This window comes from Nerophis ophidion, linkage group LG17 (genome assembly GCF_033978795.1).
Source record: "Nerophis ophidion isolate RoL-2023_Sa linkage group LG17, RoL_Noph_v1.0, whole genome shotgun sequence".
Taxonomy (NCBI): domain Eukaryota; kingdom Metazoa; phylum Chordata; class Actinopteri; order Syngnathiformes; family Syngnathidae; genus Nerophis; species Nerophis ophidion.
In genome coordinates, this window is record NC_084627.1 from 35,864,289 (window position 1) to 35,878,701 (window position 14,413).

Consider the following 14,413-nt stretch of genomic DNA (forward strand, 5'->3'; position numbering starts at 1 on the left):
TAATTTCCCTTTGTTGCATTATGGTATTGTTTGGCAGATCGGTCACTGTGGATCCACCACTATCGGCCTAAAATGAGTCAATAGTGGATCCACCACTATCGACTCAATAATGTTAGCATTCCATTCAGTTGCAAACAAATGGCAAAAAGGAGCATCTTTGACCAATGTTTCTAACTCCTGTTATTTGTTGGAGGCTAAATTGCAGGATATATGTGGGAGATAGGTGGTGTTGCAGACCACATCCTCTGTTTAGGGAGCTTAGGTTCTATCCGCGTTCTTCGATTGAACAGTCAGAGGCCAGGACTTCTTTCAAAGATTTGACAACATTTTGTTTGCAAAGGTCACAGGCAAAATCAGTATTCGTCTCAATCCGCAATCAGCGAGCTATGACCGCATGAAATGAGCCCCGATCAATAATTATTCTTTCATCTTATAGCATACTTGCTAACCTTGAGACCTCCGATTTCGGGAGGTCGGGGTGGGGCGGGGGCGTGGTCGGGGGCGCCGTTAAGAGGGGAGGGGTATATTTACATCTACAAATCACCAACTCGAGTATTTCATATAAATAAATATATATATATATATATATATATATATATATATATATATATATATATATATATATATATATATATATATATATCCATCCATCTTCTTCCGCTTATCCGCGGTCGGGTCGCGGGGGCAACAGCCTAAGCAGGGACACCCAGACTTAACTCTCCCCAGCCACTTCGTCTAGCTCTTCCCGGGGGATCCCGAGGCGTTCCCATGCCAGCCGGGAGACATAGTCTTCCCAACTTGTCCTGGGTCTTCCCCGTGGCCTCCTACCGGTTGGACATGCCCTAAACACCTCCCTAGGAGGCGTTCGGGTGGCATCCTGACCAGATGCCCGAACCACCTCATCTGGCTCCTCTCGATGTGAACAAGCAGCGGCTTTACTTTGAGTTCCTCCCGGATGGCAGAGCTTCTCACCCTATCTCTAAGGGAGAGTCCCGCCACACGGCGGAGGAAACTCATTTCGGCCGCTTGTACCCGTGATCTTATCCTTTCGGTCATGACCCAAAGCTCATGACCATAGGTGAGGATGGGAACGTAGATCGACCGGTAAATTGAGAGCTTTGCCTTCCGGCTCAGCTCCTTCTTCACCACAACGGATCGGTACAACGTCCGCATTACTGAAGACGCCGCACCGATTCGCCTGTTGATCTCACGATCCACTCTTCCCTCACTCGTGAACAAGACTCCTAGGTACTTGAACTCCTCCACTTGGGGCAGGGTCTCCTCCCCAACCCGGAGATGGCATTCCACCCTTTTCCGGGCGAGAACCATGGACTCGGACTTGGAGGTGCTGATTTTCATTCCGGTCGCTTCACACTCGGCTGCGAACCGATCCAGTGAGAGCTGAAGATCCCGGTCAGATGAAGCCATCAGGACCACATCATCTGCAAAAAGCAGAGACCTAATCCTGCGGTCACCAAACCGGAACCCCTCAACGCCTTGAATGCGCCTAGAAATTCTGTCCATAAAAGTTATGAACAAAATCGGTGACAAAGGACAGCCTTGGCGGAGTCCAACCCTCACTGGAAATGTGTTCGACTTACTGCCGGCAATGCGGACCAAGCTCTGGCACTGATCGTACAGGGAGCGGACCGCCACAATAAGAGAGTCCGATACCCCATACTCTCTGAGCACTCCCCACAGGACTTCCCGAGGGACACGGTCGAATGCCTTCTCCAAGTCCACAAAGCACATGTAGACTGGTTGGGCAAACTCCCATGCACCCTCAAGGACCCTGCAGAGAGTATAGAGCTGGTCCACAGTTCCACGACCAGGACGGAAACCACACTGTTCCTCCTGAATCCGAGGTTCGACTATCCGGCGTAGCCCCCTCTCCAGTACACCTGAATAAACCTTACCGGCAAGGCTGAGGAGTGTGATCCCACGATAGTTGGAACACACCCTCCGGTCCCCCTTCTTAAAGAGAGGAACCACCACCCGCGTGTGTGTGTGCGTGTGCGTGATACTTGAGTTTCAGTGAATTCTAGCTATATATATTTATTTTATTATATGTATAGATAAAAGAAATAGTTGAATTTCAGACGGCACCTATCAAATACACAGTAATAAAAACACAGTTGTTCACTAACTGTACTGTGCTTGCTGGTTACTAAAAAAACAACACTTACCTTTCACTAGTTGAGTAACCTTTGTTCTGCCATTTGCGTAGTGGCGAGAGTCACTTGCCGTCAGGTGCGCAACACCACGTAACTCGTTGGCCAATCAAAAAGCAACCCCATAACGCTATAGCCAACATTCACCAGGAGATGACGACAGACAACATAGAAGGTTTCTCATAGTCACTGTCGCCAACGTCCCACTGGGGTGAGTTTTGTTTGCCCTTATGTGGGCTCTACCGAGGATGTCATTGTTGATTTAGGGCTATATAAATATACATTGATTGATTGAATCACTCTATTACAGACGGCGTCGCCGTGGCTGTAACTTCCTCGTTCTTCTGCTTCGTCTCCTTGTGTGTGCAGTTTTTTTTGTTTTAATCCGTAGATGTTGTAACGTGATTGGGCAGGCAAGCTGTTTATTTAACAGGAAAGCGGACGTGAAAACAGGTTGTCCCCACTCAGGTCCGCATGTAGCTGGAGGGGGCGTGGCCTGAATTTCGGGAGAAAATTTCTTCAGGGAGGTTTTTCGGGAGAGGCGCTGAATTTCGGGAGTCTACCGGAAAATGCGGGAGGGTTGGCAATTATATCTTATAGTCCATTCTAAACAAAGTCGATCAGGGCCAGACAACTTCATGGTCGCACGAAGGTGGTGTGTCCAAGGGATGACAGTCTAGGTGGCTTTGGCACAACACGGCCTTTTCGGAGCCATTCGTTGATACGAGGGATTGATTAATTGATCGATTGAAAATGTTATTTGTAGATTATACAGTACATATTCCATACAATTGACCACTAAATTGTAACACCCAAGTTTTTCAATTTGTTTAATTGTTCAATTTGTCCACGTAAATCAATTCATGGTAAAAAGGGGTTTTGTTTGTCATTAAAATTAGTTTTGAAGTTTATGGTGGGGGGTTATCTGTTTTGGCCCTGCAATGAGGTGGCGGCTTGTCCAAGGTGTATGCTGCCTTCCGCCCAAATGCATCTGGGATAGGCTCCACTACCTCCGCGACCCCGAGAGGGACACGTGGTAGAAAATGGATTCATGGATGGAACACAGAGTCAACATTATAATAGCCATAACAATTTCATGGTGTTTTCACAATAAGAAGCCCTTGCTCGGAGTCAGTCCGACACATGAATTTGTGCTCAAACAGAGCAAAGGTTGAAAAGAAAGCGTGAACTTACGTGTCGTGTACCGTATTTAAGTGTATATTTGCTACAATATTCTACAGATGATTTTTCAGCCCTTACGCAGATGTCTTCCCTCACTTCCCTTTCAGACCGTTTGTCCTCCCTGTCCAGAATTTGTATGTTTTTGTTCTTAAAAGAGTGCTGTTTCTCCTTGAGGTGCAGGTAAACAGCTGAATTTTGGCCAAAAGAGTTCACCCATCTATGCTTTGCCATACGTCAGCTTAGTGGTTGTCTTATTTCCCCAATATAGTGCATTCATTTCACTGGATAGCATACACCAAATTGTTTTTCTGGGTGAGGGTCTGGTCATTATGATGCACTAGTCTCTGTCTAAGGGTGTTGCCTAGTTTCAAGTGTATTTGGATATTGTGTTGGTAAAAAAAAATTCAGAATTTTACAGACAGATATGATACATGTGGAATGACAATATTTTTGCGTTTGTCATCAAAATCATCACAATTAAGAAGTCCCTTCTTAAAATATTTGAAAGAAGTATGCAGTGAATCAATAGAATATACGATTTTGAGTTTTCAAATTTAACTTCTAGTAAATTAATTTTTATTGGTATTCTAATTAAAATGCACTCATGCTTTGTTTTTGAGTCCTGTTTTTTATTTTCTCAAACCAGCAAAAAAAGACAGAAAAAATAAGTAATTTTTGTTTTCTTCTCTGACAGAGAGTGTGGACAAGCAATTCTCTTTGGAGGATTTTGGCTTTCTTGTCTTTCACTCGCCATATTGCAAGCTGGTGCAGAAGTCTTTGGCTAGACTGATGCTGAACGACTTCCTGAGCCATCCCAGCCCCGACACTGACACAGGACCCTTTAGTGGCCTTGATGCTTTCAGGTGAGCACGGTTTACTCCACTTTTTATTTGACCCTTTAATTTGCAAAGCCTGCGATGAGGTGGCGAATTGTCCAGGGTGTACACCGCCTTTCGCCCGATTGTAGCTGAGATAGGCACAAGCGCCCCCGCGACCTTAAAGGGAATAAGCAGTAGAAAATGGATGGATGGAATTTGCAAAGCCAATATTTTCAAGCCAAATCTACTGTAAGCACAATACGCCTTTATCAATAAACTTTTCACTAAGGCAGCAGGACTATTAGTAGTGCATGTGTGTAGCCTTGCTGTTAACAAGCACATTTACTTTTCAGGGCATTCAATAGATCGCAACTGGACTAAATTAGAATTTTGGCACCAACTGCTAGACTAGATCTTACCTATCTAAGTATATGAGCATGAACTGATGAAGCCTACTTGGATGAGAGGCGAAGACAAACCAAACGGTCTAGTTGCGATTGATTGAAGGCCCTGAGAATACAATGGCCTGGATGAATGGCAACATCCAAAGACACATGACATTCACACAACTTTTTGACGTGTTATATTTAAGCATGAAAAGAACACATTTAACACATCATTTCAAATAGCTTCATCAGGGATGGTCACCAGTCATCTGAAACCAACACCTCCTGGTTTTGATTTTTGTGACACATTGACAATCATTAGGTTTGTTTTTATATGTTCTCATCATGAATGTGAAGTATTTTTTTTGTTTGCTTTGTTTAGAGATGTGAAGCCAGAAGAGACCTACTTTGACCGTGATGTTGAGAAGGCTTTTATGAAGGCCAGTACAGACCTGTTTGAAAGAAAAACCAAACTGTCCTTGCTCATCTCCAACCAGAATGGAAACATGTACACTCCCTCAGTGTACGGCTGCCTGGCATCACTCATTGCACAGTAAGTCTTTGCTTAAAATACATTATTGTACAACGTCCGGTTGAAGCCTCCGCACCGGCTCAATCACACTTATAAGTAGCGGACTGCGTCTAGATCAGGGGTGTCAAACTCATTTTAACTCAGGGGGCTGCATTGCGGAAAATATATTCCCATGTGGGCTGGACTGGTAAAATCATTGCATTAGACTTAAAAATAGGGACAACTTCAGATTGTTTTCTTTGTTTTACTTTGGCCAAAAATTGAACAAGCACATTCTGAAAATGTACACGTTACAAATAATCCTCTTGGCAAAACACTTCGTTAGTTGAAATTTTTAATTAAAAAAAATAGTGCTGTGAATGAATAACACAATAAACTTAGACATTGTCTCAGTATATTTACAAAGCCAATAAACTCTAAACACTTCCTGATTAGCATTTTCATGTTGGTAGTTCACCGTTAAAAACGTGAACCGAGTGTTTCCTCAAACCGCCGCATTAGTGAAATCCGCAACTGCCACAACACATTCTACGCAAGTTACGTGACGCAAAGTAATACAAAAGGCTCTTGATTGCCTACCACTTAAATTTGAAATCTAATCGATAAACATTGAATATTAAAAGTATGTGAACCATTCCTAACTTGTTTACTTTCCTGACCTCCTAAAAGGGTTGTAATCCTTCAGAAATATCTAGCCATCCATCCATTTTCTGTCGATGTCACTTGTGTGAGGCATGTGATCAGTTCTAACTTTGGTAGACTTCACCTGTTGGATTTGGATGGCACTGGAATTTGTAAAACCGTGGTCTAAAAAAATTTGGGGAAAATCTTCGGCCACCTGAATTAGTGACATTTTTGGTGTACCACTGGATGGAGCCCAAGTGGTACATGTACCATAGTTCAAAAAACACTGCTTCAAACCTGCTCCACCCCACATCCCACCCCACTGGTCTGATTACCCCTGGCCACACCCTAGACACGCCATTGAAGCAGGCCTGATAGAAAGCACTCAAAATTAAAGTAAGGCTCCACTCTTCAAGCTATCTTGATGCTTATTAGTTGTTAATATACGTTCCTTATTGGATAAGCAATATGCATGCTTCTGATTAGCATTAGCGATTTACCAAGAGCTACACAGTAAGCACACATCAGCTTCATGAATGTGTTTACATGTGCAGTTATCAAACAAGAACTTATCATTTTGTGTTCCAGACACACATCATCACAGTTGGCAGGTCAGAGGATTGGGCTCTTCTCTTATGGATCAGGATGTGCAGCAACGTTATATTCTCTCAGGGTCTCACAAGATCACACACCCGGTAAGTGGCCTGCAATCACACTTGTGTTCAGAAGTTGACACGCTCATTGTAGGCATGATTGTCATCTTCATATGTTTTTATTTTGCACTTTCACATTTTGTTGATCCAAAGAGTGCTTCAAACCATGTCATGGTGCCAAAAAAACTGTAGATGACCTCAATCATGGGCACTGATGACAAGTTCATTATAAAGTTAAAATGTTCTGCAACCTTCCACCCCACTTGTTAGATTTAGGTGTATGTATGGTTTATGGATGTTCCAATCAGGGATCTATGCTGATACCGATCAACCATGATTATGGCGTTATATTTTTGTTGTAATTTTGAGGTTGCATAGTAGGGCTGGGCGATATATCGATATACTCGATATATCGCAGGTTTGTCTCTGTGCGATATAGAAAATGACTATATCGTGATATCCGAGTATACGTTCTCACGCAGTTGCTTTTAGCTGCAAGTGTCACACTACAGGCTCTTCTTCACTCTTTCTTGTCTCTCCTATACGCCCTCGCAAAGCAGAGAGGTTGTGGCATGGGTAACGTTAGCTGTGATGCTAGCGGGGCCGTGTGAGTGGTAATACGAGAGAGAGAAGCTGTGAATCTGGAAACAAATGAACAAAAAATTAATTCCCAAGAAAAACAGCAGGGGGTCCATCGTCTGGTGGTGGTTTGGCTTCAAGTGGGAATATGTCGAACATACAACCGTAATATTAGATGGATTAGATAGTACTTTATTTATTCCGTCAGGAGAGTTTCTTCAGGAAAATTAAAATTTTCAGCATAATCCCATTCAAGATCAGACAAACATTACAGGGATACAGAACAGGATATCTGACGGGTCTGCCGGCTTCCAGCGCCCCTTACAAAAAAGGTGAGATACAGGTAAACGGGGGGGGGGGGGATTGAAGATTACAATTTAAAAAAAAAAAAAAATCGGTCTATGCCTGGGCCCTGGTGAGGGGGTCCAGACTGAGGCCAAGGGAAAAAACAACTCATAGCCATAGTACACATCCCTCTTACACGTGTGTAAGAGGGAAACATCAAACATCAAAGAACATAAAGGACATGAAAGACATTAAAGTAACGGAGCTGATGCAACCAGCCAATTCTACATACAGCTATGAATAAAAACTAAAAGAAACATATACACTGTGGTGGCCTCTGCGGTGTTCCACACCATCATTCCGCTGGGGTGGAAGGAGCATGGCCAGAGACAGGAGCAGACCCAACAAAGCAACCAAGAGAGCCGACTCCACTCTCGGCCGCCAACCAACTCTCGACCAGTGTCCAGTCCGCATGGATGAGCGAGGATACGTCCAAGGAGACTGAGGTGTCCGACACCTACTCACCCAGCCAAGACACTGCGAAGCCTCTCCGTCCCGGCGCTCAGTGCTAGCTCCGCAGCCCTGTCCCCTCATCCGCATCTCCTCCAGTCCCTCCAAACCGACTCTGGTGTGGCAGAGACCCAGCAGCTGGTCTCCATGGCCAAAAGGCTCCCGGTAGGCAGATCCAGAAGTCCACAAAAAAGCACCACAGAGGTCACGAAAGTGCCACTCATTGTCACACAGTCCCAAAGGGTCCCGGACCAAAAGGAAAAAAAATATAACAACACATGAAAACAAGAGGAAAACACAAAAGGATGACACTAGAGCACAGAGCTCCAGCCAACAGCAGCCACTACAGCAGCGCCATCTTGGAAAAAAAATAAAATAATAATAAATATGTCAAGTATGCCGCAAAAGCGTCGCTAGAAAAAGTAGCATTACTGCTAATTTGTAGCATCATTTGAAAAGTCACCCTCTAGAGAATGAGGAGTGCTTACTCTGCAGATCAACATTTCCATTCGGTGCCACACACCCACACCATCAAAATGCCAAGGCAAACATTCCCAGATCAAACCGTATGAAAAAAACAGTCAACAACAAAAGGAGATAATGTCCGCAGTAACCTACCACATAGCGAAGGATGAACACTATTTGATTTCCTATTACGAACCTAATTTTTATTTGACAGTTATTGAAATGTCTTGTGTGACATCATGCACAAAAGTGCACTTTATTTGTTTTAAACTATTGTAGTGGTGTTCTGTACAAACAGCGCACTTTATTTAGTGTTTTGATATGTCCTTTTAGTGACATCATGCACAAAAGTGCACTAATAGTTTGTTTTATAATGTCTCTGACAATCTTGCACTTCCTGTTTAGGAAACGACATGAATGTTTGTGCCACTGCTTAATAACTGTTTAATAAATACAGTTTTGGTCAATTGACTTAGTTGTGATTTCCTTTTCTGCACGAAAGTTTAAAATGAGCACATATTAATGCAGTATGAAGAAGAATGTTTTAATGTAGACACATAGAATCATCATACTGCTGTGATTATACGCATCAAGAGTTCATTCAAGGCTAAGGCAAAAATATCGAGATATATATCGTGTATCGTGACATGGCCTAAAAATATGGAGATATTAAAAAAAGGCCATATCGCCCAGCCCTATCACAAAGGCAGATTTTGACGTAAAAATGTTTTGCAAGCGCAGACATATTTTAAAAATAAATCAAACTCAAGCGAAAAATGTAAATGTTTGAGCGGATATAAATGTGTTTTGTACACAATAAAGAAAACAGTAATTATTGAATGTTAATATGGAAACATGCACAGTCCGACCGATGCGCTTTCTTGCGCCCCCTCTCCTCCACTTTCTCCTCCTCACTCCTCTGCGCATTCAGATTTATTTTTTTTTACTCTCGCTCAGATTTCTGCTTTGAAATTTCAGCAATAAGATGTTTTTAGGATGAAGGGGAGATATATTATTTCAGCATATTTTTGTGTTCGCAGAAAATGTGTCCCTATGCAGTCATAAGTACAATTAAAAATAACAGATTATTAAAATGATTTATTTGGGTATATATGTTGCAGGTTACATTACCAGCAACATATTTGACATCAATCCACATTTTGTATTATCACTAATCGGCAACGTAAGTACGTACGCCTTTTAACATGGTACATAGCTTCGTCCCCTCTGAAGTCATGCGCTATTGGGACATCCGCTGGACAGAAAATATGTTTATTTAATTCATGAATTTTAGCTTATTTTTATTTAAATATTTGGCAAACTCATCTCATGGGCAGGACAAAACCTGTTCGCGGGTGGGCTGTACATTTGACACCACTACTCTATACTCTAGACCGCCACAAGAAAATCAAACATACTGTGTTAACATGAACGTTTGCAGAGCATGATGAATTGCCATCTAAACCGGGAATGTGTGGATGCCCCTTTCTGAAAAACTTTACTAAGCACTTATTTCTTGGTGTTTTTTTCAAGTTCCTTTAGCATTTAGCTAAGATATTATCATGCCTGCTCCTGGTTTGCTCTGTGTTTAACGTGTTAAGCTTCATTCCTCCAGTGATAATGCTATTTATTATGATACTAAGGTACCTAGAAATGCAGTTTGTTTTCCATAATGGTGGTGATTATCATTAACCTAGAGGAGCGTCTCCACACTGTATCTGGAGCCACATAGTAAGTTGCTAGCTCCATAGTCTGGATATACTTCACCTTATATGAATAGTTCTAAAATTTAATTAAATTAAATTAAACGCGGCCACCCAATTCTTATTTAAAAAAACAAACATTGTAGTATGCCAGGTTCAAACACTGAGGACATCTATTAAACAAGACAAGAAGCAAAGAATTAAACATAGACAGAATTGAATTTTGCTCAGTTTGAAGAGAAACCTGTCGACATGTAACCTCTTACAGTGTCACCCACTCTCTGGTGAAAGATTGTATGCCTTCTCCTTTATTTGGACTTTCTCTGACCACATGTCAACAGCTGCTTCCAAAGGGTCGTAAACAGTTCACAGAAAAGGTCGTAAAACAGTTCAAAGAGAGGTTCAAAAAGAGGTCGCCTGGAGGGGAGTATGGTCCTGCTTCCTCTTCGCTTTTGTAGTTCTTGGGTCAGACAATATCTTTCTGTTTCTGTATCTATCTTTTCTGTTACATGAAAGAAACAGGAACACCTTCATGTTGCTTCCCGCCTACACAGTGGAGAGTTTTACGAGCCTTCTTCTTGGTAGTTTTCAAAGATAGCTTTTCCTTCTCACTGGGCACTCGATGTAACACAACATTTTTGTGATAACTTAGAAACAATTATTCTAACAATTAACTTTAAAAAAATGAATGGTTCAATAAATCATGCAGTATTTCAAGGAATATGAAATTCATGGCCATGAGTGTACAGTACATCTGGAAAGTATTCATTTTCTTCATCAATTCATTTTTCACTTCAAACAGTCCATAATGAAAACCTAAAATAAGTTTCTCGTATTCACAGCCTTTGAAGAACTGTTACATCAAATATGTGACAAGTGGCATGCACATGCACTGCATGTAAACTATTATCAATTGTGTGACGAAATCAAAACCTAGTAGAAACTGAATATTTTTGTATGACTTGATTTCAGGTTCAGCTCTTGACAAACTTCTTAGTAGCATGAGTGACCTAAAGAGCAGACTGGAGTCCAGGAAGAAGGTTTCACCTGCTGTGTTCTCTGAAAACATGATGCTTCGAGAGCAGACCCATCACCTCGGTAAGATGTTTTTCCTTGTCACTTACAACAGAGGGACCTGGCATTCTTAGTATCTATGATTTTCTATGCCTCAAAGTTCTTCTTGGACGTATGCACTCTGATTGGTAGTGGTCTTTCTGTGCAGTCAACAAAAAGTTCACAAGAGAAGATAAAGCCAGAGTGAGAGGGCTGCGTATTATCCAATCTTTACATCATCAATTAGACCATTTCATAATAAAGAAGCCAACATTTCTTCAAGTGCAGGATCAAATTGAACTTTCTATATGAAGACATTTTTAAACTGTGACATGGTGCCATAGCCAATCTCTGTCGGGTAGAAATTTATCAAGCAAACCCTAAGCTTAATTTTGAATTTCATTTGAATAGGGATGCCACTTATTTTTTATCATGGTTATTGTGACCAAAATTATCACATTTATCATTATCTCTGTATTTTTTAATGTGCTCAAAATTTACTAAAAGTACTTATACTAAAAAAAAATGGCCAAGTTTTATTTAAAAAAACAGACAACCCATCCAAAATTATTTCTTTTGTCAAAGAAACATTATTGTAGATAAAAAGAAATGTTTCATAGACCTCAAATATAAACTGAATGTGTATATGGAAACACAAGCATTATAAACAAAGTAATATGGCAGAATGAAAAATAACAAATAAATAAAATGAATGTGAAAATTGTGAAAGATAGCACTTTGTGGACATAACAGATTAAAACGGATGTAAGAATTATGCAAAGTGGCACCTAATGGCCAAAGGACGTAATTGCACTATTTGTCCATACAGATAAAATAGTGTTCCTGTATGAACTCAAAATAATAAGTAAAATAATTTTTTTAAGCAATACTGAAATCACGATTATGTTGGTTAAAACAGAGTTGGGATTTGGTCTGAACGTAAGAGCATCATGTAGTTTGTAATGTCTAATAAAAAGGCTATACATTTTATTCATATATTTAAAGACAAAAATTTGGTTTTTTTTGTTCATTAATATTAACGTGTCATCTTTTTCTCATTACTTGATCCCTTTACCTTTATTTTTACATTTTGATGGAAGTATTTTTAAAGTTATGTACATTTATATGTACATATATATGTACATAACAGATCCTTTTAAGAGTTTTAGCAGAACTATGTTTTATAGGAATGAACTGTACAAAATAAAATATTAACACAATTCTATGTCACATGAATGTTTTTTTTTAAGTAATAACTCTGACATTAAAAAAACACAAGTCATTTAAAAAAACATGGTGTTTACTTTTTGATATTAATACAAAACAATAAAAAGTCTAATAAACAAGCTTTGTTCTTCTCTAACACCAAGTTTGGTCAACAAAAATAAAGAGGAATGATACCTCTCGCATCGAATACACAATCTTTACAACCTGCGTTCAATTCGATTAGATTACAAAACATTATACCTAGTATTTATTTCAGTACTGATAAAGTTTGCAGTTAATTAAAATTATTTTTCGAATCAATTTTGCGTCGGGGGACTTTGCCTGTGGCCCCTGGATCCTGACTACTAGGCTTTTTGAGTTTCAAAAGTTGGAAGGAATGAAAATGCATTAGTAAATGACGTTTTTTTTCTGTAATAAAAAATGTAAACAATAATACAAACAGTCGGGAATTTTACCGCGATTTATTTTGATTTTTTTTTTTTTTTACTGTTATATCCCTACATTTGAATAAGAATGGACTGAAAACCAAACCATTAATTCACTACAGTAGATAAAAAAATACATACAGTTTTCTTCCTGGTTTATAGCTTTGGTATGCAGGTAAGACTTTGATCGACAAATGTTTGAGCGCCGCATACACCGCTGTAGTGCGATTGCTCCTCCAAAGTTATGTTTGGAATGTGTATATGTAACCAACACAGAGACAAACCGGTGCACACAATATAGCTGACTGTAGTGCGATCACTCCTCCAAAGTTACTTTTGTGACGTGCATGTGTATCCAACACAGAGACAAACGCGTGCACACAATGTAGTTGACTGTAGTGCGATCGCTCCTCCAAAGTTACGTTTGGAATGTGCGTGTGTAACCAACACAGAGACAAACAGGTGCACACAATGTAGCGGACTGTAGTGCGATCACTCCTCCAAAGTTACTTTTGTGGCGTGCATGTGTAGCCAACACCGAGATAAACGGGTGCACACAATGTAGCTTAATAGTGTGATCGGTCCTCCAAAGTTATGTTTGGATTGTGCATGTGTAACCAACACCGAGACAAACAGGTGCAGACAATGTTGCTGACTGTAGTGCGATTGCTCCTCCAAAGTTTCTCTTGGGATGCACATGTGTAACCAACACCGAGACAAAAAAGTGCACACAATGTAGCAAACTAGTGCGATCACAGTTACTTTTGACAAACTTTGATCATAAAAAGCAGTAGAAAGACTTATCAACATGTCTAGCAATTTCTCACCAGCTCTCAATTTTACCTTAGGAGGAGTGATCACAATATTTAAACGACACCTCATTTGAATTTTTTGATAATTATTTTAAATACAACTGGTGGAGCGATCGTAATTGTCATTTACGCTTCACAAATGCATGTGTGCACAGGTTAATGTTTGTGATTCTCAACCCAATAAACACCTCCAACACACACATATAATGTGCACGTTCATGTGCTCATCCCAAATATAACTGGAGATGAGTGTTAGAACTACAATTTGCTACACTGCGTGCATGCCACTCATAGTCAGCCCAATACAACACATGCTGGACATGTGCATGTGGGCATCACATGCAAATACATTAGCATTGACTGCGCACATGTGTCTGTTTATGTTGGTGGTTGTTAAATCATTAACCTTTTAAAGATTTGCATTTAAACGTGACAATAAAAGCTAATTAAATAAGGAATAAGAAAACTAGTTTCATCGAACATAAAGCAAGAAGACATTTTGTTCTTCATCTTCAACATCTTCCCTCCGGATTCCCTGGGAAGAGCTGGACGATGTGGCTGGGGAGAGGGAAGTTTGGGCTTTCCTGCTTAGGCTGCTGCCCCCGTGACCCGACCTCGGATAAGCGCAAGAAGATGGATGGATGGATGGATGGATCTTCCGTCTTTTAGGATAGCGTTCATGTCTCGCAACTCGGGATGTCCGATAATGGCTTTTTTGCCGATATTCCGATAGCGTCCAACTCTTGATTACGGATTCCGATTTCAATCGATTCCGATATATACAGTTGTGGAATTAACACATTATCATGCCTAATTTTGTTGTGATGCCCCGCTGGATACATTAAAAATTGTAACAAGGTTTTCCAAAATACATCAACTCAAGTTATGGAAAAAAATGCCAACATGGCACTGAAATATTTATTATTGAAGTCACAAAATGCATTATTTTTTTAACATGCCTCAAAAAAACAGCTTGGAATTTGGGATA

The 14,413-nt window shown here is 40.5% G+C and overlaps 1 protein-coding gene across 1 annotated transcript in view; it reads left to right on the plus strand.

Annotated features, from left to right (window-relative positions):
* Positions 1 to 14,413, plus strand: part of hmgcs1 (3-hydroxy-3-methylglutaryl-CoA synthase 1 (soluble)) — a 39,218-nt gene that overhangs the window by 17,137 nt on the left and 7,668 nt on the right. The window contains exons 5-8 of the mRNA XM_061876854.1: positions 4,048 to 4,216; positions 4,940 to 5,110; positions 6,302 to 6,408; positions 10,881 to 11,006. Coding sequence (XP_061732838.1) covers positions 4,048 to 4,216; positions 4,940 to 5,110; positions 6,302 to 6,408; positions 10,881 to 11,006 — 573 coding nt within the window. The remainder of the gene's footprint in view (positions 1 to 4,047; positions 4,217 to 4,939; positions 5,111 to 6,301; positions 6,409 to 10,880; positions 11,007 to 14,413) is intronic.